General features: G+C 34.7%; 1 protein-coding gene across 1 annotated transcript in view; it reads left to right on the top strand.

The window, feature by feature from the left end:
• Positions 1-21,778, top strand: part of KLHL1 (kelch like family member 1) — a 197,316-nt gene that overhangs the window by 153,293 nt on the left and 22,245 nt on the right. Inside the window, exons 7-8 of the mRNA XM_074535514.1 lie at positions 3,235-3,459; positions 15,669-15,831. Coding sequence (XP_074391615.1) covers positions 3,235-3,459; positions 15,669-15,831 — 388 coding nt within the window. The remainder of the gene's footprint in view (positions 1-3,234; positions 3,460-15,668; positions 15,832-21,778) is intronic.

Genomic DNA, 21,778 nt, shown 5'->3' with positions numbered 1-21,778 from the left:
TATCTCTGCATAATCAGCAGATATGCTTCAGCTCAAAATGAATAATGAATTTTTCCTTTCTTTATTATATTCATATCTTCACATTAACCTGTATCTCCAATTTCCATAAATATATATACCAGTCACTTCCCAGTTGCTTCCTACCATCCTCATGTTCTTGGGAAATTGGATTTTCTGATTTTCTGAAACACGTAATCAGAATTACTCTGGTTTCTTCATGGGGATTAGACAAAAGTCCTTGTCTACAGATTTCTGACATTGCTAAGACATCCTTTCACAGCCTGTACAGACTGAGGCTGGCAGTATTAACCAACGCAGCTCATTTCTTTGAGTTTGCACAGTTTGGAAGTTGCTTCTGTTAGGAGTTGGCTCTGTTGACTGCCATCCACTAGTTATGTAGAGAGGAGAGGACTTAGCTGTCATGTGGTGCTACCAATTTTTGCTAGTCACTGGAGCCAGCACATGAATCAGTGCCTGTTCCTCCAGGGCACTGCAGCATGATGGTTTAACAACCTAGATAATGATCTCACCTTAGAAGTGATGAAAGTGAGTGGAGACAGGGTTCTGTCCCTCTCTCTGGGAGTTCCATTGGGGTACTCTGTATTCCTTCCAGATCGGGCAGCAAAGAGTGGCTCATCATCCTGCAATGTAACTATTGATTATAAATTCACTGTGCTCAGCACTGGTGAGGCCTCACCTCAAATCCTGTGTCCAGTTCTGGGCCCCTCACTGCACGAAGGACATTGAGCTCCCAGAGTGTGTCCAGAGAAGGGCAGTGGAACTGGTGAGGGGTATGGATATAAGTCTTGTGAGGAGTGGTTGAGGGAGCTTTAGCCTGGGGGGAAAAAAAAAAGAAGGCTTATCATCACTCTCTACAACATCCTGAAAGGACGTTGTAGCCAGGTGGGTGTCAGTCTCTTATCCCAAGTAACAAGTGATAGGACATCAGGAAATGGCTTCAAATTGCACCAGAGAATTGGATATGATGAAAAATTGCTTCACTGAAAGTGTTATCAAGTGTTATTGGAATTGCCCAGGGAAGTGATGGATTCCTCATTCCTGGAGGTATTTAAAAAAAATGTAGATGTGGCACTTGGGGTTTAGTAGAGGGTTTGACAGTGCTGGGTTAAAGGGTGAATTATTTTAAAAGTCTTTTCCAACCTAAATGATTCTGCAATTTGACAATTCCATGATCCACTTAGACTTCTGACAAAGACAGAACTACTATTCAAAGTACTAAAATACAATCAGTTACTTAAATGCTAAAACAGATTTCCAAGAAATTTCCCCAAACCCTTAATATTTATGAATTTCTTATCTCCAGTAGCCTTATCATAAGTTAAATTTTGTCACTGTAGAATTAGCAGAAAAGGCTGTGAGAGAATCTAAGAATGACATTGCTGTCCTTTTGAATTAAGGTTCCTAAAAAATGGGAAAACAGTTATTTTGTAGTCCGCTTAGTGACAGGAGATTTTAGCAAAAGTAGCTCAAAGGTATTGTCAAGATAAAACAATGGCCTTGTTTGTGCTGTGTTTGATGCACCCCTGGATACTTCAGAGCTTCTGCTTTTATTCGGTTACAGAGTAAATTTGTGATGTCAACATTTGGCATTGTAATAGTACTTTTATTCTAGAGTATTATTTGCAAATACATTCAAGTCATAAAATATGTGATAGATGAAAAGTCAATATTTCAATATGGTATTGGTTTTATATAAACCAGAGGACTTGACTCTTAAATAGCTAAACTAATTTGACTAGTAAAATCCTATTGGTATCAAGACTTGGCCTCCTCTCCTAAGTGCAGAAAATCTTTTTACTTTCAAGATCAAAACAATTGAGCTAAAGAAAAGGAACCTATTCCTTTGTCAGAAATACCCAATTTTCTTCCTAGGAAAGGCAGAAATTTATTCTCTTTTAGTGTCTAAGCTGTGTGAATATTTGATCATATGTATGGGAATGAAGCACAGTCTAAATATAATAAAAAAAGAAATTCTCAAAAATCTGCAATTAAAAATATCCTAAAATCTCTGCTGATGATACCTTTCAGTTGTTCCACCACGTTTCTGTTTAAAGATTTCTCTATTTTGAGTGTTACTATTGCAGGGTCATTGCCATCAAAATAATTACTGTTATTTAAGAGGTCTTCTTGTCTGAATTGCAGTCTAGAATGTATTATATTCATGTTCCTGAGAATAATGATTTTATAGGAATGAGACCTATTTCACTTTGTGTGGGCGATTTTTGCCATTATTCACATTCCCATTTCTATTGTTAGTATTATATTATTCTATCATCCTCATCCTCATCATCATTAGAAATTAGCAAGGCATCTTATAGGATAAACAGAATTTAAGCATTCCAGGAACTCCTGCATTAGGTTCTCAGTATGTAATATAATAAAATACTGTGGCAACCCAAACTTAATCAATATTAGAAAATATGTAGCTGAGCATAATTCAGACTGTTATACAAGTACAATTTTCTAAAATCAGAATGAGAAAACTTTTAAACTGTACTTTTTTCTATTGAAGTAAACAGCTTTACAGAATTCACGTGCTACAGGTCTAGCTTTTAACACAAATAGATTCAACATATAAAACATTATAACTTTATGAATATGCATTACTATAATATGCCCTGCACCACCTCCAAGAAACTGTATCAAATAAACTGTATATTTTGTTCTTTCAAACCTAAGTATTAATGAATTTACAGCTGTTTGTTTTAAACTAGGATCAAAAAGATCACTCTCTAAACTGAATGCAAAATTTGATTCATGTATCTTGTGGCTTAATAAAACTGGAAGGGAATTTAATACATACAATTGTATCCTACGTCATTGTTCCTCTGCTATACTTATATACAAATTGAATTTAACTTATGTCTTTTTTTGTCCAGTTAACAAACCTATTTCTTTCATGATGTTTATTTCGACTTGGTTCATTGTTTGCTGCTTCCACATAATGAATGAATCCTGACAGAATTATTTTCCATGGAATTATAACATTTTATTTTAATCCAAAGGGTTAGTTCCAAAAAGTAACGTTTCATAATTATATTGAATATTTTTTTCTGTAGGCTATTTAAATTTTGAAAGTGAAGCACTGTTATGTGTTCATTAAAATAAAGCACTGCTTACATTTCAGATTAATCATTAGACTATTCTCTTAAGCATTAATTTAAATGCATCTATAATTTTGATATTTGTAGTTCTGCTTTTATGTCTCATCAGGAGCTACAACTATTGAAAAGTATGATCTCAGAACAAACATATGGATTCAGGCTGGAGTAATGAATGGCAGGAGGCTTCAGTTTGGTGTTGCTGTCATCGATGACAAGCTGTTTGTCATTGGAGGCCGGGATGGTTTGAAGACATTAAACACTGTTGAGTGTTACAATCCAAAGACCAAGGCTTGGACTGTGTTACCACCTATGTCAACACATAGGCATGGCTTAGGTAAGAAAAAAATATTTTTAAACATACCACTTTTTTTTTTTTTTTTTTTTGTTATGTAACTTTTAATAGAAAACTCAGTGCTTTTAAGCTGTAGTAGCATTCTTACCAGTAACAATAACTAGGCTTTGCATCATGATAAAAGAACTATCCTGCCTCCACAAGGTCTGCTTCTCGTTGGCCTCCAGTGGTGGGTGGTCATCCCCTCTGATTTATGCGGACCAGAGGCTTCACCATCACCCACTCAAAATTTCACCTCCTCACCCTTGGGAGGGTGCACATTGTAGGGTGCAAAGCACCCTAGCACCTCCACAAATGGGCAAGTGTTTGACCCATTAACATCTCAGACTCCCACAGACACAAGTGGGGAGGGGATGAAAGTATTAAAAGTGGGAGAATGGCAAGAAGGATGGCAGATTTGCTCAAGTGACATTTCAGCCTGGAATGCCAAGGCTTGAAGAATAACAATGTGGGAGCCCCATATATATGTTATGCCTACTGCTGTTTATCTTTGTTTTGAGAAGTAAAATTCCTGTGCAGAGACAACATAGGTGTTTGGAGAGACGTATGGGCTTATGTTTGAGCTCCCTGTTTTGGGACAGAGGTCATAAAAAGCCCAGAGGAGATCCCAGCACATTGGTAAACTGTGCATGAGTGGGTGCTTGATAAATGGGTGCAAGCAGCAGCCCAGCCACCTGCTGGGATTGTGATCCTCCTGCCTGGGTGTTGCTTTGGCATCCCCTGGTTAGGAAGGTAATAAATAGGAAACAAATTTACTTTTTGTATTTCAGCAGTGGTTTTGTGGTTATTCTGCCTGCCTGCCTGTGCTGCCTCATGAAACACACAATGTTATCCTGTCCATTCCCCTGAGTTGCAATCAGCAAGTCCTTTGTTGTACTATTCCATCAATACCTCAGAAAATGGCCATGCTTTCCTGCCCTTCACTTGTGTCATTGGACACTTGCAATGTCCATATGCACTCTTGCTGTCAAACAAGTCTTACAATAGAAAACAGTGATGGGAATCTATATGAGATAGCGTCATTACACTGAATATCTCACTGATTTAAAACTTTTTCCTAAGTTTAAATTTAGTTGTAAATTAGAAAATACATGAGAAAATACACTATTTAAATGCAAAAATACATCATGTCTTCTCTGCCTGTGTTCGAGAATTTCACAGAATCAGTGCTGTCCCCAGGGCAGTAAATATTCAATGACTTCAGCTGTAACTACAGGAAAGTAATAATAAAACAGTAGGGTATGCTGAATAGAGAAAATCTTTGTCTCAGTGACAAAAGAGGTGAATCTATGATTGAAAACCCTTGGTAATCAGTTAAAAAAATAGTTCTGGACTATAATTTTACAGATGATTTTGGTCAACAGAATTAAAAAATTGTAGTTTAAATTGAGGAATGTTGAGATTATGGCTGGAGAAAAACTGGTATTCTTTCAGTACAAGGAAAAAAGGTCTAACTAGGCAGTTGACCATTTGAGGAGTTTTTTTTTCCTTAATATAAAATAATTTTTGAATTTTTTTATTGAAGTAATTCAGGCTTTTTGCAAACAACATGTAAAATGAGAAAAGAAGTCTAAGTTGGGATGATTAAATGCAGTTGTTTGGGAGGCATTAGAAAGGTGTTCTTTATCTGGAATTATATACTAATCATATTATTACCTGAGAAGCTTACTGAATAGAATTTAATTAGTTTTATTTTAATTTTTTCTAATGACCTATAAAGTTATTTTAGTAAATGCCTTTTGTAATGAAAGTTAATCTGAAGTAATTTTTTTTTGTTTTTTCTAAACTATGTTATGTTATATCCATGTAGTAATAACACTAGAGCAGTTTGAATTGGGTTTTGTATACAGGATAGAAATAAGCCCCCATCCTTTACATGGATATATTTTTGTTGATACAGGAAAAAAATTGTCAGATGAACCCCATTGTAACTAAGGCCACAACCAGGTAATACAATTCACTTTATCCTGTATTCATATAATCTTCAGAAGAAGCATATGAATAGAAGTTGATACATGTAGAAATGAGGAAATAAAAGTTGACAGGCCTTGTAGTACAAGTCCATAGCATAGGAAGTCATATGTTAGGCTGTTTTAAAGCTGCCAATTGAAGATGAGTGAAAGCTCTTTTAATGGCAGTGTTTGAAATAAGTGGTGCTAAAGTACAAAAAAGAAAGGGCAGACTGTGGGATCCAAAACTATTATTTAAAGTAATAGTGATTCTAATATCCCTGTTGAGTAGTCCATAAAATAGAATGGAGTATGAAAGAGCAATAAGATACCAGAAAGGTGTGTGAAAGGCGAAAATGAAATATGGGAAAGGTGAAACCTGACAAACAGGAAGACCAAATCAAAATCTGTGTAGGAAAGGAAGAAAGAGACTGAAAGGACAAAGATGTGAAAAAATGTAAAACAGATTCTGGTTTATTAATTCAGCAGTTTTATGAAGCAACACTGTCTCCACTTTTTCAATTTCCATACTGAACTTAATAGTCTATGTGGAAGAGGGGAGAGAAGGGAAATATGGAACCAATGATAGACTAATTAGGATTTTAGTTATCAAATCCAATAAAACTGTGATTAAAAAAAATTAAAAAAGGCTAGAAAAAACTGGTATTTGACTTATCTTTACAAAAGAAACAATTTAAGTGCCACAGTGAGAAAATTAGGTTTCCAGTAAAACTAGGGGAGAACAGTAGTCTTTTCAGGTAAGTGTTCAAAACTGTCCTTTTGATGAACTATATAAAGTGTGTCTAAGCTTCTTTTTTAGGTTTTGAAAATATACTGATCTCACCACCCATAATCAAACACCTAATTGCAAGATGATCAGCATGGAAGGAGGCTGACAGGACATGATATTACCTCTTAAAATCCTGTGCAGCTTAGAGTGGAGGCAAGTTACATATATTTTTCCTCCTCCCCTCTTGGAAGAGAGAGTCTTGCCAGTAGCTTTTTCTGAGTGAAAATGCTATAAAAATATTAATATCCGATGAGAAAGCCTTAGATTTATTTACAGAGGATATAGGTCTAGGGTGGATAGAATTCACTCTACCCAGAGTGAATGGTCACAGAAGACCTAAAGAATTTCCAATTCTCAGTTTATACAGTGGGTTAGGCTTCAACCTACAGTTCTGAAAAAACTAAATATGTAATGTAAATACATTTTAAAGGACTGAGGTTTATCCCTGAAATTCGAGTGAATACTTGCTTCTAATGCGGTTGTCATGAAACTGCAATGTGCAGAAATGAATAACTAAAAGACTAAGTTAAAAATTCAGAAGTGGAAAGACAATACATGTAGTTAGGGAGCAACAAGATAAAGACTCTCAGAATATCTCAGATGGTGCTGACAAAATATCAGATTGCACTATGGGTTTGCATGAAGGCAAATTTCTATATTTCACTGAGAGGGAACACCCACTTTTCTTCTTAGACCCAGCCTGATTCTCAACTTTCATGCTTTCTGCTCTGGAGTCCAGCTCATGAGTGAGAGGGAAGGGAAAAAAATTACTTGGAAAAAATACAGGGATGCTCTGAACCTATCAAGTAGTAATGAGAAATAATAATAGAGGGAAAAGTTGTGGAGAAACTGAATTATCAGTATTCTTACTACATAGTAAATCTCAGAAGTAAAATACATATATAAATATAGGTAATAAAATGATATAAAAATATAGACATATAAATTACTTGTTTTCAGTCTGTATAGTTTTTAAATCATTAAATGAAAATTTAGAAAATATTTTATCTACTTTTAAAAATATTCAAGTGTTGACTACTTCATTGATTCAAAATTAGTGAAATTCTTCAGAAGTCATGTTTGTATTTTCAAAAGTAATTATTGTTTATGAAATAATTTTGCATTGTGTGAAAGCTTAGAGCATAAATACAACTGCAGTTTTAGAGGTCTATTTTGTGTAGGATTCAGCAGCCTAAGCAGGTATATTGTTCAATGGAGTAGAGCAACTGTGGTGGCATAATCTGATTTCCATGGGAATAAGAAATGTAGCACGTTTAGAATTAAATTATTTGTCGCTTGGGAACAGTTCCTGCTTCTTAAGGTACAACAAATACTATTGAGCAGACTGGAAACTGAGAATCTGGTAATGCAAAAATAACTTAAATTCCAGTTGCACTGGTACTTTTAAAAAGAAAGCCAATGGTGTTTTATTGGGTATTTATGCCTGTATGTGTGTATGATTTGAGAGATGTGAAAAATATTGATTTTTGAGAAACTATTGAAGATAAAAAACTAAACAAAAAAATACAGTAAATTTTTATGAACACTTCTATTTAAATAAAGCTAGGATAGTGATGAAGTACATAATGTCTTAAAGGGCAAGCAGTAACAATGTAGCATCAATGGAACTGCTTACCAGTTGGCAATTTCTGGTGAAATTATTCCTTCATAAAGCAGTAAGTCGAAAAAAATAGTATTCTGTATCACAATTCTCTATATAAATATTGACATAAAGCAGATATATTTAATCCCATTGTTCTCCCTTGGTGAAGTAAATAATTTCTGACAATAAATTTGTAAAATTTCAATAGTTTCTTAAAATAAGCCTGCAGTGCAAAATCAGAAAAAGTATCAGATACTAGAAAACTTAATAGATCCACAATAGCAAAACGAGTATTGGATTGCCCTGAAACAAGTGAAGGAGGAACACATAGGTAACACATATTTGATAAAATAAATTTATAATGATCAGGTCATTGCAATAAAATGATATCTATTAACGATGCATTTTATGAGATGAATATGGAAAGTAATCACCTTTAATTTATTTTATGTCAAATATTTTGTTAGGAAACAAAACCTTTGAAGAATCAGTGCTACTAACAGATTTTTAAAACTGTTCCACCAGGAAAATGTGGGCTGTAGGATTCATGAGCAGAGTAGATCAGATACCCAGAAAAGTACCAAAATTATTAACTGAGTTTTACCCCTTTCATGAACCATAATATAAGATAGATTATTACTTACTCAACACTGAAAATTTAATGATGAATGATACCTTTATTTATACCTAGTTTGAAAGATACTTTTGAAGTCAGTGAGAGCTGAACTTCCATCCACCATTTTAAAACCTTTTGCTATGGAAGTTAAGCAATGGTGTTATTTTAGAAAATGCTTAAGCCCCAATAAAAACATGTTTGTCTGTGGAGTTACAGTCTGTCAGAAAGCATTCTCGAAGAGTAGATACCATTAAAATAGACTAGGAATATAAATAAAAGCCTTAACACACCCATTCATGGTAGCTGTAAAATAAACTATAAAAATGTTGAAGATAAAAGGGATCTTTGTTTTTCTTTCTCTTCTATCTTGCATGATAGCTCCTCTTTTTATGTTTCACCATTCCTGGGCTACTGAAGAGCCAAAAATGGCAAATTTATGTTTTTTATTAACATATAACAAAAATAAGTAGTTATTTTTTCTAGGTTTGGATTTTTTAAAATTATACAACATTATGAATACAGATTTTTTTTGTATGTTTTCTGTATGTAAAAAAAAAAATATTGTGGAGATTAAAAAGTACAGAGGTGCAGGGACAGATGTATGAGAATCTGAGGTTCCATTCTGGATGTCAGGGCATATGTAAACCTGTAGATCAGAAACAAAAGGCAGGAAGAAAGAAATGCCAGTAAAAGGAAAAAAATTGAATTAGCATTGAAACCAACAGATTAGGTCATACCCTATTAATATGATAAAACTGTAATTACTTATGACTAATTAATTTCCCAATATTGTGGAGGAAATATTTATAAATAAAAGAGTTATTGAATTATATAATCATATTTTTCCATAATGTTTGTTACAGAGCCAAACAGCTGGGTAAAGGAAACTTTTCCAGATAGTAGTTTCTTAGAGCATGCAGACAACTGAAAATATTACAGCACTTTATGCTATCATTTATATGATACTGACCAAATTCTACTGAGCTGGGCAGTGATAATCCAGATTTCCAGAGCATGATGCCATACAGTATCATTTTGCTATCATTTTGATGCCATATCATATCATTTTGATATGGCAAAGCTTGGGTCAGCTGGGAAAGATTCATGTCCCATAAAAGTTCAACTCGAGATCCTATTGTAAATATCTTATTTTTCCACAATGGTAAATCTTTCTGGGTACATCAGCACCTCATAAAAGCAATGCTATAGTTAAGATGTGTCTTCTCCATCTTTATGGGGTGATTTCTTTGCACAGAAAACCCCATAACCCAAAAAACACAACAAACAAAAACGCCAAAACATATCATCAACTAAGTATTGAGTAGAAGAGTTCCACAACAGACTGGCTTACCAGAGCACAGCAATCTTCTGATATAGATGTTTTCTATACCCCAGAAGAAACTGTTAAGAGATTAGTTTGAGAATCTTTATTTTAGGCAACATTGACTGGTACTACATGCCTCCATGTAGTGAAATGATTATTATTTTTTCCATGTGAAATCTCAGGAAAAATGACTGCTTTCACTGTGGGTTGCAATAAGGGCTAAACAATTTAAAGTATTTTCTCTGGAATATTGGTTTACATGTATATTAGATTTATGCTTTGGATTTTTCTCCTAATCATGGGAAACACCAGAGGGAATTTTTCCCTGAGTTATTAAGTACCTTTTCTTTGTACTTTGCACCTTTACTAAGTAGTAGATCATGACCCAATTCACTAAAGAGTTACAAATCATAACAGCAACACTCATAATTATTTCTGAGTCATGTTCTCAGGATAATAGTGTAGCAGAATTGAGAACCTAGTGTCTTATCTACAAAACAGAATGTAAACAGAGGGTCGACAGGCAGATCTTTGCTTCTATAAATTTGCATTATATTAGCAAGTAAATGTAATATCTTCTGGCCCAAGAGGGAAGTGATATTGCTATAATTCTTTAAACCATCCTTGATACTTGTGAATTTACATAGGAATAGGTATTTTCAACGTTGAGTCACTGAATATTCTCTAAGGAAGGTAGGTCAGGTCCAATTCTCCAATTAATGACACAGTAAATTCCAAGATTAGCCTATGGCAGTCCTATATGCAGCATCCAAAGAACAGTATTTGTGTTTTTCAGTCAGTTAGTATTATGGCTTTGAGAACTAAATACAAAAATTTATTCATCATTTAATTTATGATGTACATTTTAAATCAAATTAGACTTTACTTTCTTTGATACCACTGCTATGGAAGAAATGTGGTTTAAGACTTAAAGAGAGAAAAAATAGAGTAAGAAAAAGCAGCAATATTAATTACGATTAATACAAAATTGTATAAATATGCTTCTGTGGGTATGGGTGAGAAAAGAGTTTGTTAAAAATTGTACTCCTACCTGGACATAAAATAAATGCAGAGCCTAAAAAGGGTAGAATAAAGTCCGGATGTTATTTGATCAAACTTCACACTTGGATAGCAAACTATTGATTTGTCTTCTCACCTTCAATGTCATGATATATTCTATGTCTGTTATCTTCTTGAAAGGTAATGTCCTTATTTAAAGTTGTTGGATACAAGTATATCCTTACCAGTTAAAATTTAATATCTCTGCAAATATCCAAATGCAGAGACTACAGTAAAGCTAGAACCACAAATAATTTTTCTTTGACATTTTGTAACCAAATATCAGTATGAAACTATATTTACAAGTATTTAATTTTAAGAAATAAAATTTTAAATTTTTTTTCTGTAAAATTAGGTCCATCAGGCAGATAAGGAACTGCAGAATTAAAAATTCTATAGGCAGTGCTCCTTTATTTTGTAACATTACAGAAAAGCAATTTAAAATCCCATTCCGGTCTTCAAGTATAAATAATTGGAACTGTACAGATTGAGCACCTAATTAGGCATAATAGGGTTTTGTGCTGCATAGCTTTTTGAAGGCAATCAAAAGGAAAATGCCTGCCATTGCAAACTAGACAATTAGTTTTTTAGATCTCATTTGGTTTAGAAAGAATACTGTTTGCTTTTGTAAATTCCTAGGTCAAAATGCTTAGAAGAATTATTTTCCAGGTGATTTTTTGTTCAGGAAAACATTAAGGTTTCTCTGCACTGCACTTACAGCACTTAACTACTCAAGATATTGCTGAAAACATGTCTCCTCTTAAGAAAATAAGTTGCTTCCTTTCTTAAAAGGGATGTTCACAGATGGTTCAGCTCTGCAACTGTATGAGAAGTAGGAAAGCCAAACTATTCAGTGTCAGTTAAATGAAAGTAATCCATCAAAAGATGGGTAGAGCAAATTACTCCCTCAGTGCCAGAATTATTATTTTCTACAAATTAAAAAAAAGTAAGATTTGATTATTCCAATTTTAAGTTTCTTTGTTCAGATAAATAATAACTTTTGTTATTTAATGTAATTCTCTTACAGTAAAATACTCCCTTTCTGAATGTTTTATTACTTTTGTCAGAAAACAACAAAGCACTAGTATCATGTGAAAAATTAAATCCAAGAGGATTTTTTTCTTTTCTTGTGGCTTAAATTGGTTTTGCCAAATTGTTGAAGATGACATACAGGAAGAAAATGTCTGAGGGCATTCTGTCCTTTCTCTTCTCTTAGCAAAGTCTCCTGAAAGAGCCAACAGCATTATTCTTCTGGGCATTTTGGTTAATGACAAATAAGAGTTCAAGTGTCAGCTGGAAATAGTTATTTTCTCATTTATAAACAGGAAAATCCCATTCCTATAGATATTTTTCAATATCTACATTCTGAGTGTAAATATAGGTGGATGTATATTATTTTGTGGACGGAGATGACAGAAAACAAAAATATGTACTCTGACATCAGTATACTAGGTTATACAATGAACATGAAAACCTGTGTCATGAAGTTGAAATGAACTCTGATCTTCTAACACACTGCTCAGTATCTTGACTACAAAAAGATGAAAAATCTTATCTCAAGAGACTAAGCAGAAATTGGCTGCACCATTTAAAAAAAATAAAAGGTATATAGAGTTCAGTACCTTTGCTCTTTAAGGAGGAGGAATTCTACAGTGTGGTAATAGTATTGGAACCCTGACATTTCAACACAGACTACTTACAATGAATTTAATTTTTTTCTTCTATTAAAACAAATGACCTGGAACATTCAGAAAAGAGAATAGTCTTGCTTCATCAGTTTTACTGGAAAATATTTTGCTTTGTGATCTTGGGGAATGTGTCCCTTAAGATTTTGATTGTGGTGCTGCCATTAGCTGTTATCATGGAGTGTTCAGTAATTTCAGTCAGAGAAGAGGTGCACTGCAATCCATCCTGCATAAGGAGGCTACAAGGAATACCTTTGGGAATATCTTTTAGTCCATATGTGTGATATAAAAATCACATAGACATTCTGGCATCTAAGCTTAGAATGAATCCAAATGCTTGGATTTAATGCTTGAATATTGAATTTTTCATCTAAGACACAGTCCCTGTAATATAAAATGTGTATTTATATACTTACTTGGGCAAGATGATTACATTATCATTACTACTCATTAGAATATTTTCAAACATATGATTCAAGCACTGCCTAATGGGGAAAGTAAATACTTCTGTGTAGCTTAGAATACTGCCAGCCTGGCTTCCTAGAAAACATAAGAATCAAATGTGGGGTTTCATATATAGGTTGGTCTAAACACAACTAACAGAGATGCAACCCAGCAGAAGCAACAGTTTGTGCAGCAGCTTCCACAAAAGGGCACCAGAAACTACTGAGGGCGGTATATTGGTTTCTAAAATGGGTAAAAAAATCAGTAGGAGCTGTGCATCTTGCAGGGTTCTATCTGCATTGTATAAACTCAGAAAAGTCCTGATGAGAAGAACAGAGCAGCCATTGAAGACAATTTTCTGTATAAAGTGCAGTTACTCAATGTTACTTTTCTCTCTTTGCAACAAGAAATGCAGAGAGAAAGTAGCATTATATTAATGCAATGAGATTATCTTTTTTCATTGTCATTAAAAAAAAAAAAATAGCTCCATGAAAATGCAGGAAGAATGGTATGTTGATTAAGAGGAAATCAAATTTCCTACAAAATGTGAATTAAATAATTGTAATGGCTTAATTTCCAGCAGGAAATAGATGAGAATAAAGCTCAAATATGAAGGACTTGAAATAAAAAAAATTAAATACTGAATGAGATAAAAAGAGTAATTGAGGAAAACACTTTCTATTCTAGTGAAAGTGCAAATAAGTTATCTCAGGAAATAAAAGCTGGAAATTTTGAAACTGAAAAGATGTGATTTTTATGTGCATCATAGATTCCTTGTGAAATTCACTTCATAATAATATAACACTGCTTGTGTGTGAAAGTGAGAGGGTTTGTGTTTTTGTCTAGACACCAATTATGTGTGCATGTATGTGTATAAAAACGTTTACCCCTCTGAACTTCCTTTGAATATGATTCATTTTTTATCCCAAAAAGAACTTGATTTTCTATTTAACTTTGCATTTAATGAAGAGTATATAGATGAAAAAGCTAAGGGAAACCATGTTTTTTATAGCAAGCCATAGTAAAATTTTTTTTACAATGTAAAACTCATTGTTCAGGATTTAAAAATATTTAAAATATTAGATACTAGAGTAAATAAAAATCACGTCCAAAGTACATATTTTAGCATATAATCCCATAATTTTTATGTGACCACTGACACATCTTCCCACATACTGGTTATGTTCTGAGATGAAATATTGAGCTATATGAATCATTACTTCAGATTAATATCCACTTTAATATTCTGGAGAAATTTTAACTGGAACATGTGATTGAAAAGAAAGAATTTCTAGGCAAGGCAATGAAAACAATTGGAGAATGAGTTCTATAGAAAAAGAAAAGGTTCAACCTTCATTTGGAGGAGCATTTTTCTAAGGGTTAGTAGGCTTTTTTAAATTATTTTCTTTTTTAAGTTAAAAAATATTGACAAACAAAAATCAACATCCAAAGTGCAGGAACATTTTCTGTGAACACTGACATGAAACATATTCAAACTCATGGATAAATATAGTTTTAAGGTAAAATAAGCTTTTAATGAATTAGTTTTCTGAAATAAGACAAAACATTTCTACACAGAAAGTGGAGACTTCACATGGTTGAAAATTAAAGATAGACTTTCCTGCAAGAAAAAAACAAAGCCATTCTCTGCAACTTTAATGATATCTTGTTTTCTGACTTTTTGCTGAGTTCAAATTGTGTGAAATGGAGTGAGGATAAAAAAGTCATTGACTTAGAAACAGGACTGGATTTAGCCTGAGATTTTTCAGAGCAATGTTCATTTGGGATCATGGATTCATAGAATGGAATTACTGAGTTCACTGTCTTGTAACAAATGGTGCTTAGCTATAACTTATCTTCTAGAGCCTTCTAAGCTTAACTGAGGAGACCGTGAGATAGAGAATTCATCAATTCCTTTGACTGGGTCTTTCAAACTGTTCACAGTTAAAAAATTGTTTCTTGTTGAAATATGTTCAACTTCAGTTTTCACACGTTACATTTTTTTTTCAGTAGATAAAAGAATACTCATGTGTTCGATAAATTATTATAATATATCCAACATTATTTTTCTGTAAAGCTGTGTGGCTATTTATTTTTCTTTTTTGATAGAATGAAACTGAGGAAGCAGCTTAAATTTCTCAGTCTAATTACTTGCTCAAGCCTTCAAATGGCTTTTTTGATTCTGTACCAGTCCATCAATCTTCCTGCTACTGACGAATTGTTCATTTTCTTCTATGTGATTGACAAAAATGGTGCAAAAAACAGACTTCAACTCCTCTAGAAGCAATTCCATTCAGTGAAATCCCTCTTAGGTTGACAATAATGAGAGATCTACCAGGTATCCAGTCCCTACTTTATTGTGTGCTTTACTGCTATTCTAAAGAGCTAATTCATGATCAGAATGTTACAAGAAACCAAAGGGAATAGAGAAAGCTAAGAGGATCATATCATTGACAGGTTATTCTCTGAAGCAAACACTCCTCTCAAGAAATGAAATTAAATTTGTTTGACAAGACCTGTTTTTCATAGAGCCATGTGGAGTGGCATTAATTTTATTCCTGTCTGTTGATTCTTAATTAATCAAATCTCAATTTGGTATTTCCATTTTCATTTTTAATATAAAAGTTCATTTGTTGGTTGTGTTTTGGAAAACTTTTTTATTTTTTACTATTGACAGAGGAAACACACTTTTATCTTCTCTCACTTTCTCCTCCATTTTAGGAGTTACAGTGCTTGAAGGGCCTATTTATGCGGTGGGAGGACATGATGGTTGGAGTTATTTGAACACAGTTGAGAGGTGGGACCCTCAAAGTCAGCAGTGGACATTTGTGGCAAGTATGTCAATTGCCAGAAGCACTGTTGGAGTAGCAGCATTAAATGGCAAGTGAGTAGGGTGTGCTTACACGATTGAAACACTTCTTTTGAAAACCAATGAAGCTTAATGGTCATTGCTTTCCCTTATTAAGTTGCGGTGGCATTGAATTGTTCCAAAGAAGATCAAATGGTCAAAGCTGCTTTAATATCCCTCTTACTCTGAAAGAAACTGGTTTCGGTGGTGCACAAGCCATGCAGCAGACTAGCAGAAGCTACATCTAGAGAAAAAACCCTGGAACAATTGATCTAAAGTCATGAAGTCATAAAGTTATGCATATATATTCCAGCTTTGTTTCTCTTGCACAGCTGACCATATATTTAATGCTTCCCAGTTAAAAGATACTCAATTGAATTTCTCATGACTTATATAAAACACTTTTAAATTAAAAAAGATGTTATTTGTGTCCAAACAAGGTAGGATGGACACCAGTGAAAACTGAAAAGTAGTGCTCTCCCTGCAACAAGTAGAAATATGCCATTGATTTTTATTCTTTTTATCTGAGTACCCATCTTTAAAAAATATCCAATATGCCAAGAACTGCAACTTGAAAACCAATTTAAGAACCTTTCAAATTCCCAGTGGTATTATTGCTACATTGCCTTTCCATACAACTGACATGTGCTGCATTCCTCAGGATAATGGAAATGGATCTCATTGAGAAACACAATGTTGGGTTTAACATTCAGCAAAAGAAGAAAGTTTTTCCATTTTAATATGGAACTTTTGAGGAGGTTTTTTTTTGGTTATTCATTATGATTTCATTCTTCAGCAGTGAATTAAATAGGAAATAAATGAAATGCATTAGATGCTTGTTGAAGTGAGAGTGCTACAAACTATTCTGCATGTGTATCTCTCACACTGCTTTGGGCACTTTACATAAAATGGATACTGGATGCTAAATATTTCAAATGTGAGTTTTTTAAAAGACTTGAAAAAGTATAGCCACTTCTTGTGTTCTCACATTAAAACACAAAAGATTGTGTTTTAATGTGAGAAACTATTCCATTTGTGATTTTCCATTGCCCTATAGTTGGCTGAATTTGTTTTCCATTTAAATTAATCTTAAGCAGAAAAAGGAATTGGCTTATGACGAAAATAAATAAAAAACTTCAAGCTTTCATATTCTGATCTCATCAGGCTCTGAGTCAGGATATTGATTTGTAAGTAACCTCTTATTAGATCCTGATGTATTGAAATGTTTCAGAAGCTCACTTGTGTAGACCATGCAAGTAAATTATCAATTATTTTGCTGCTCAAACAAATTGAAAGCAGTACTATCTAAATTCAGCAAAACAGGATGCACAGAAATGAATGCTTTTTCACTGAAATATGTTTTTAAATTTAAACTGAAATTCTTATATCAACATCTTTCCTAAAATAGGAAAAGGATTGTGTCAACATGTACATCATAAACTATTTTGAAATATATTTAATTATTGAAGCAATAAAATCCTACTGAATTTCTCAGCAATTTAGAGATAACTATCTGAAGTTTGGGATTTTTTTAAATTTTAAACTTAGCCCATTTGCCAGGGCTCTTTTCTATACTCATGTTGCCTTATTACATTTAGAAGTTGCAGTGCTATTTCACCCAGGAGGGCTTAATGGAGTATCTTCCCCTCTCCACACAAAGGTCACCTGGCTGTTACCTCCAGATTTCCCAGAGTAATAGGATATAATAGTTACTATCCTTCAGTGAGGAACACAGGCAATATTCATTTTCTTAAATGTCTTAGTTGTAAGGAGAGCTAGAACAACTAAAAAAAGATAAAGGGTTTTTTGAGATAAAAGAAAGACGCATGGCAAATTTATTTACCAGAATTTCAACAGAGCAATTTATCTGGCGCTACATATGAAATAAATACTTAAGATGAAAAAAAGGTGAGTAGTAAAGGGATTTGAAGAAGAAAAGGATAACTAGGATGTCAATAACTAGGATGTCACAGTAATCCCTGGAATTCTTTACAGATCTGTCCTGGGTTAAAAGAGTATAACAGCAGGAGCAAGCTAGTTAAATTACCAAGCCAAGTAACACCAAAGAAAATAATATCATATGGTTCATGTTGGCCACATGAATACATGATGGTCAAATGTCCAAATTCATGTTGGCCACATTAATTTGGATGATCTTAAGAAGCAACACAAATAGTATATGTAGTAGTTTATGTGTGAATTAACAAGCCTTGTGTTTGAGGAAAATTAACGTTAAGAAGTAAAAGAAGAGGTGAAAAAAGTTTTGTATGTTGTTAGCACAGAAAAAGAACAGAAGAAGAAATCTGGGGGAATAAAAGGAAATGCTACTGAAGAATGCATAAAATTTTATTAATATTGAAAATTTGTTGTGTTAGTGTGTGGAATTCTGGTCATCCATATCAAAGGCAGTCCAAGTGAAATTGCAAAGGCTATATAATGTGTATCATGACTATCAAGAATGCATGTTGTACAAAAAAAAAGCAGCAAAACTGATACAGCTGGCAAAGAAACATGCACAAAATAGCTGCAATTCAGCTGGGAAAATAGAGATGAAATAAAAGTAATATGGGGACAATAAGATCGTGTCCACAAACCTCTCATCAGGTTCTAAACACCTGTTTATTGGTTCATAAAAAGGGTAATGTTATGTGGTTTTATCTAACACCAAAGACTGAAATCTGAGAATTTTGCTTTTCAGTGATATTTTTGCTTTCCCAAGTCAACAGTAAGTTCCAGGCACCACTAATAATGTTTGCTGAGGCTTTGGAGACTCCATCTCCTACATCTTCACTTGTTTCTCATAGTCAAACAGTAACACAAGAGTGGAGTGTGTTATCCTTACAATATATAAAAATTATTTTTAACTTGATGTCTTTATCAGTTTTTAACATATTTTGTTAAATATAGGTGTTGTAGGACTTGCCATGACTGTAGAATTTCCTGGGATGAAATATGGTCAGTAATTCCTTCTGATATGGAAACAGCATCCTCCCTTCTGCCTTGTTACTGTTAACAACCCTGTTGCAGATATTGGAAGAGAAAAAGTGCCTGAGCCTCCTCGGATCAGCAATAGATATGGGTCTTAAAATACTAAATGTGGGATGGAAATCTACATTTTGAAAAAAAAAAAAAAAACTGGTAGAGGATGGTGCTTTTTATATGCAGATAGTAAGCCAAAAGTTGGGATGACTTATTTGAATCTTCTTTGGGGCTCACATAAGTGGTGTGTAAGTAGTGCGCAAGTTATTCTATATAAGATCAGCATTCTACAGTTGTCAGCAGATAGTGCTGAAGCAACAGAACTTCTCTTCAGTATGAGTTAGAAGCACCAAGGAACAAAAAGTGTGAAAAGGTCTATATTTGCCAGAAACTCTTTGAAATTATCACTTAACTATTTCAAGCTTTTCTTAATTTCTTGATTTTAAGCTCAAGAAAAACAAAAATCTAGTTGACATCTTCAATCCAACAAATACTAATCCTTTCATTAACTTAAAACATAAATGCTTCCAAATTTACAGGTAATACCATAGCTATTTATTATCCTTCTATTAAACTCTTTGAAATTATCACTTAACTATTTCAAGCTTTTCTTAATTTCTTGATTTTAAGCTCAAGAAAAACAAAAATCTAGTCGACATCTTCAATCCAACAAATACTAATCCTTTCATTAACTTAAAACATAAATGCTTCCAAATTTACAGGTAATACCATAGCTATTTATTATCCTTCTATTAAAAATTCTAATACATGAACTGCTCATTCCCTAAGAACGCTAAACCTTTCCACTACTTTAATTTCAGTACATATTTAATGCTAATGGTTGTGGTGGTTTGACCAGGAAGGAGTGGGAATTCTGGGAAGCTGTGGTCAAACCAATGAAAGTTTTGGGTTTGAGACTGGCACCTAGTGTAGCCAGTGGGGTTTGGACACACCTCCGAGAATACACAGGAGTTAAAAAGCAGGGCATTGCCCTTGGCACTCTCTCTTGGGACGTCGCGGCGAAGAGGTCAGATCTCTTCCCCCGTCCAGTCGCTGCTGCTGGGCGGGGGAGGAGCAGCCATGCGGTAGGCCCGGGGCCTGGACAGAGATGGGGGTGAGAAAGCTCTCAAGGATGGAAGGGTGGCGGAGCCCCAAGAGACATCGGGCAGCCATTCCCCCCCCCAGGAGGGAGAGAGAGGAGAGCCGGCGTCTGAATGTGATAGCAGCCAGCCCGGGAGGAGAAAGGGGAGGGAAGAGTGCAGCCTGGCCGGTGGAGCAGCAGCACCTGTGGGAGTACCAGCATTCTGAGATAGACAGAGACTGAAAACTTTTAACCCTTTCTTTCATGATTGGGGCCTTGCAAAAATGCTAATCCTCCTCGAAGCTGAATAAGAAGGGAGATAAGAGATGAGATGAGACAAGGACCTGGCCCGAAGAACGTGGAGATGATTGAATGGGGAGAGATGATTTGGAGTGGCCTTTTGGCTGGACTTTTCTTGTGGCCATGGACTCAGTTGTTCCTGTGACACAGACTGCATTTAGGGGGAGGCAGTGCCTCAAAACCAGGAGGGTTCATTCGTGAGGACCCCCCGGCCCCAGGGGGTTGGAAAAATATGGGGGGGACAGATGTCCCAAAGCAGAGACTGTGCCTTTTTGGAGTGAGACAAGGCATCCTTGAAAGACAACCCTAAAAGCAGCTCTGGCCATGCTTCAGTGGTGAGAGCACTGGGCATGGAAGGAAGATGTCACAAGCGGCAAAAGGACTTTTTCCGGGCGGTGCCGAAGTGACAGGGAAGCACACGAGGTTTCAGTGTGTTCCCAGGGGAAGCCTATGGAACAAGAAGGACTCCTTTCCTCTTCATGAACTGCAGTTTGAGTATACTAAAATGTGGGGCCAAGGCTGGGCAGTTGATGATTTGGGAGAATGTATCGGATTGGGAAAGTCAGGTAGTGGGGAGGGGGAAAAGTGGTTTTTGTAAGGTTTTCAATTTTTTTTCTTTTCCTTATAGTCTTTCCCTATTTTCCTGTAGTTTAGGTAATAAAGTGTTTTTTATGTTTAAGTTAGAGCCTGTTTTGCTTATTCCTGGTCACATCTCACAGCAGACACCAGGGTGAGGCATTTTCATGGGGGGCACTGGCTCTGTGCCAGGCTCAAACCATGACAATGGTGTAGTGCTAAGTGAAAATGAAATTTAGTTTACACACTTTCATCAGGAATACATACTCCTCAAAAACATTCTCTGTATCATACAGATTTGCGTTATTCTAAACATTTTTGTGTCACTACCGTAACTGAAGTTTTTCTACATTGCCCTATGATTTGTCCACAAAGACTGCATTACAAAAAAAAATTCCTTCGTTTCTACTGGTATATTCAAAATTATCAATATTTTTTGAAGCAACTGTAGCTTTCTGCCATGAAAGTCTGGACCTTTAGTCTTGATCCCTTTAATGAATATCAGTAAATCTATGTTGCAAAAGCATAAAAATCCTCAGCTGTTGCTAGCATCCACAGGCTGACTTTGAATGGTAGAACATCAGAGCAGTGCCAAAAATCATGACTTTGACACACACTGGCAAGCAGCTCAAACTCATGCTAACATCTTGTGGAGTCAAGGAAAAGGAGTCCTGCCCTTTATTGATTGCCACATCCTCAAATATGTTCTATAGTGAACTTGATATCTCCCCCTGCTGTTGTTGTTCTTATTAAATACCACAGAACACCCTTGGTATATGATAGATGACAAAAAGCAAGGAATTGTTTAATCTTAACTTTTAGAAATACAACTGTGCAAGTATTCTTTTAAATAATATTTTACTTTTATTTGAGGAAAAGAAAAGCTTTGTAGGTGTTTGTTGCCTCTGAAGAAAAGTAAAAGAGCAAGGAGAAATGCTGCAAGAAAATATTATTCCCCATCAATGTCCATCTGACTGCTTACCATTTGCTGTCACAGGCAAAATAGTCTTGACTTGGGGAAAATTAATGCAATTCATTAGTAATAAA

Source organism: Zonotrichia albicollis, chromosome 2 (assembly GCF_047830755.1).
Source record: "Zonotrichia albicollis isolate bZonAlb1 chromosome 2, bZonAlb1.hap1, whole genome shotgun sequence".
In the NCBI taxonomy this organism is placed as follows: domain Eukaryota; kingdom Metazoa; phylum Chordata; class Aves; order Passeriformes; family Passerellidae; genus Zonotrichia; species Zonotrichia albicollis.
The sequence above is the reverse complement of the archived record's forward strand: the minus strand, read 5'-3'. Positions and strand labels throughout refer to the sequence as shown.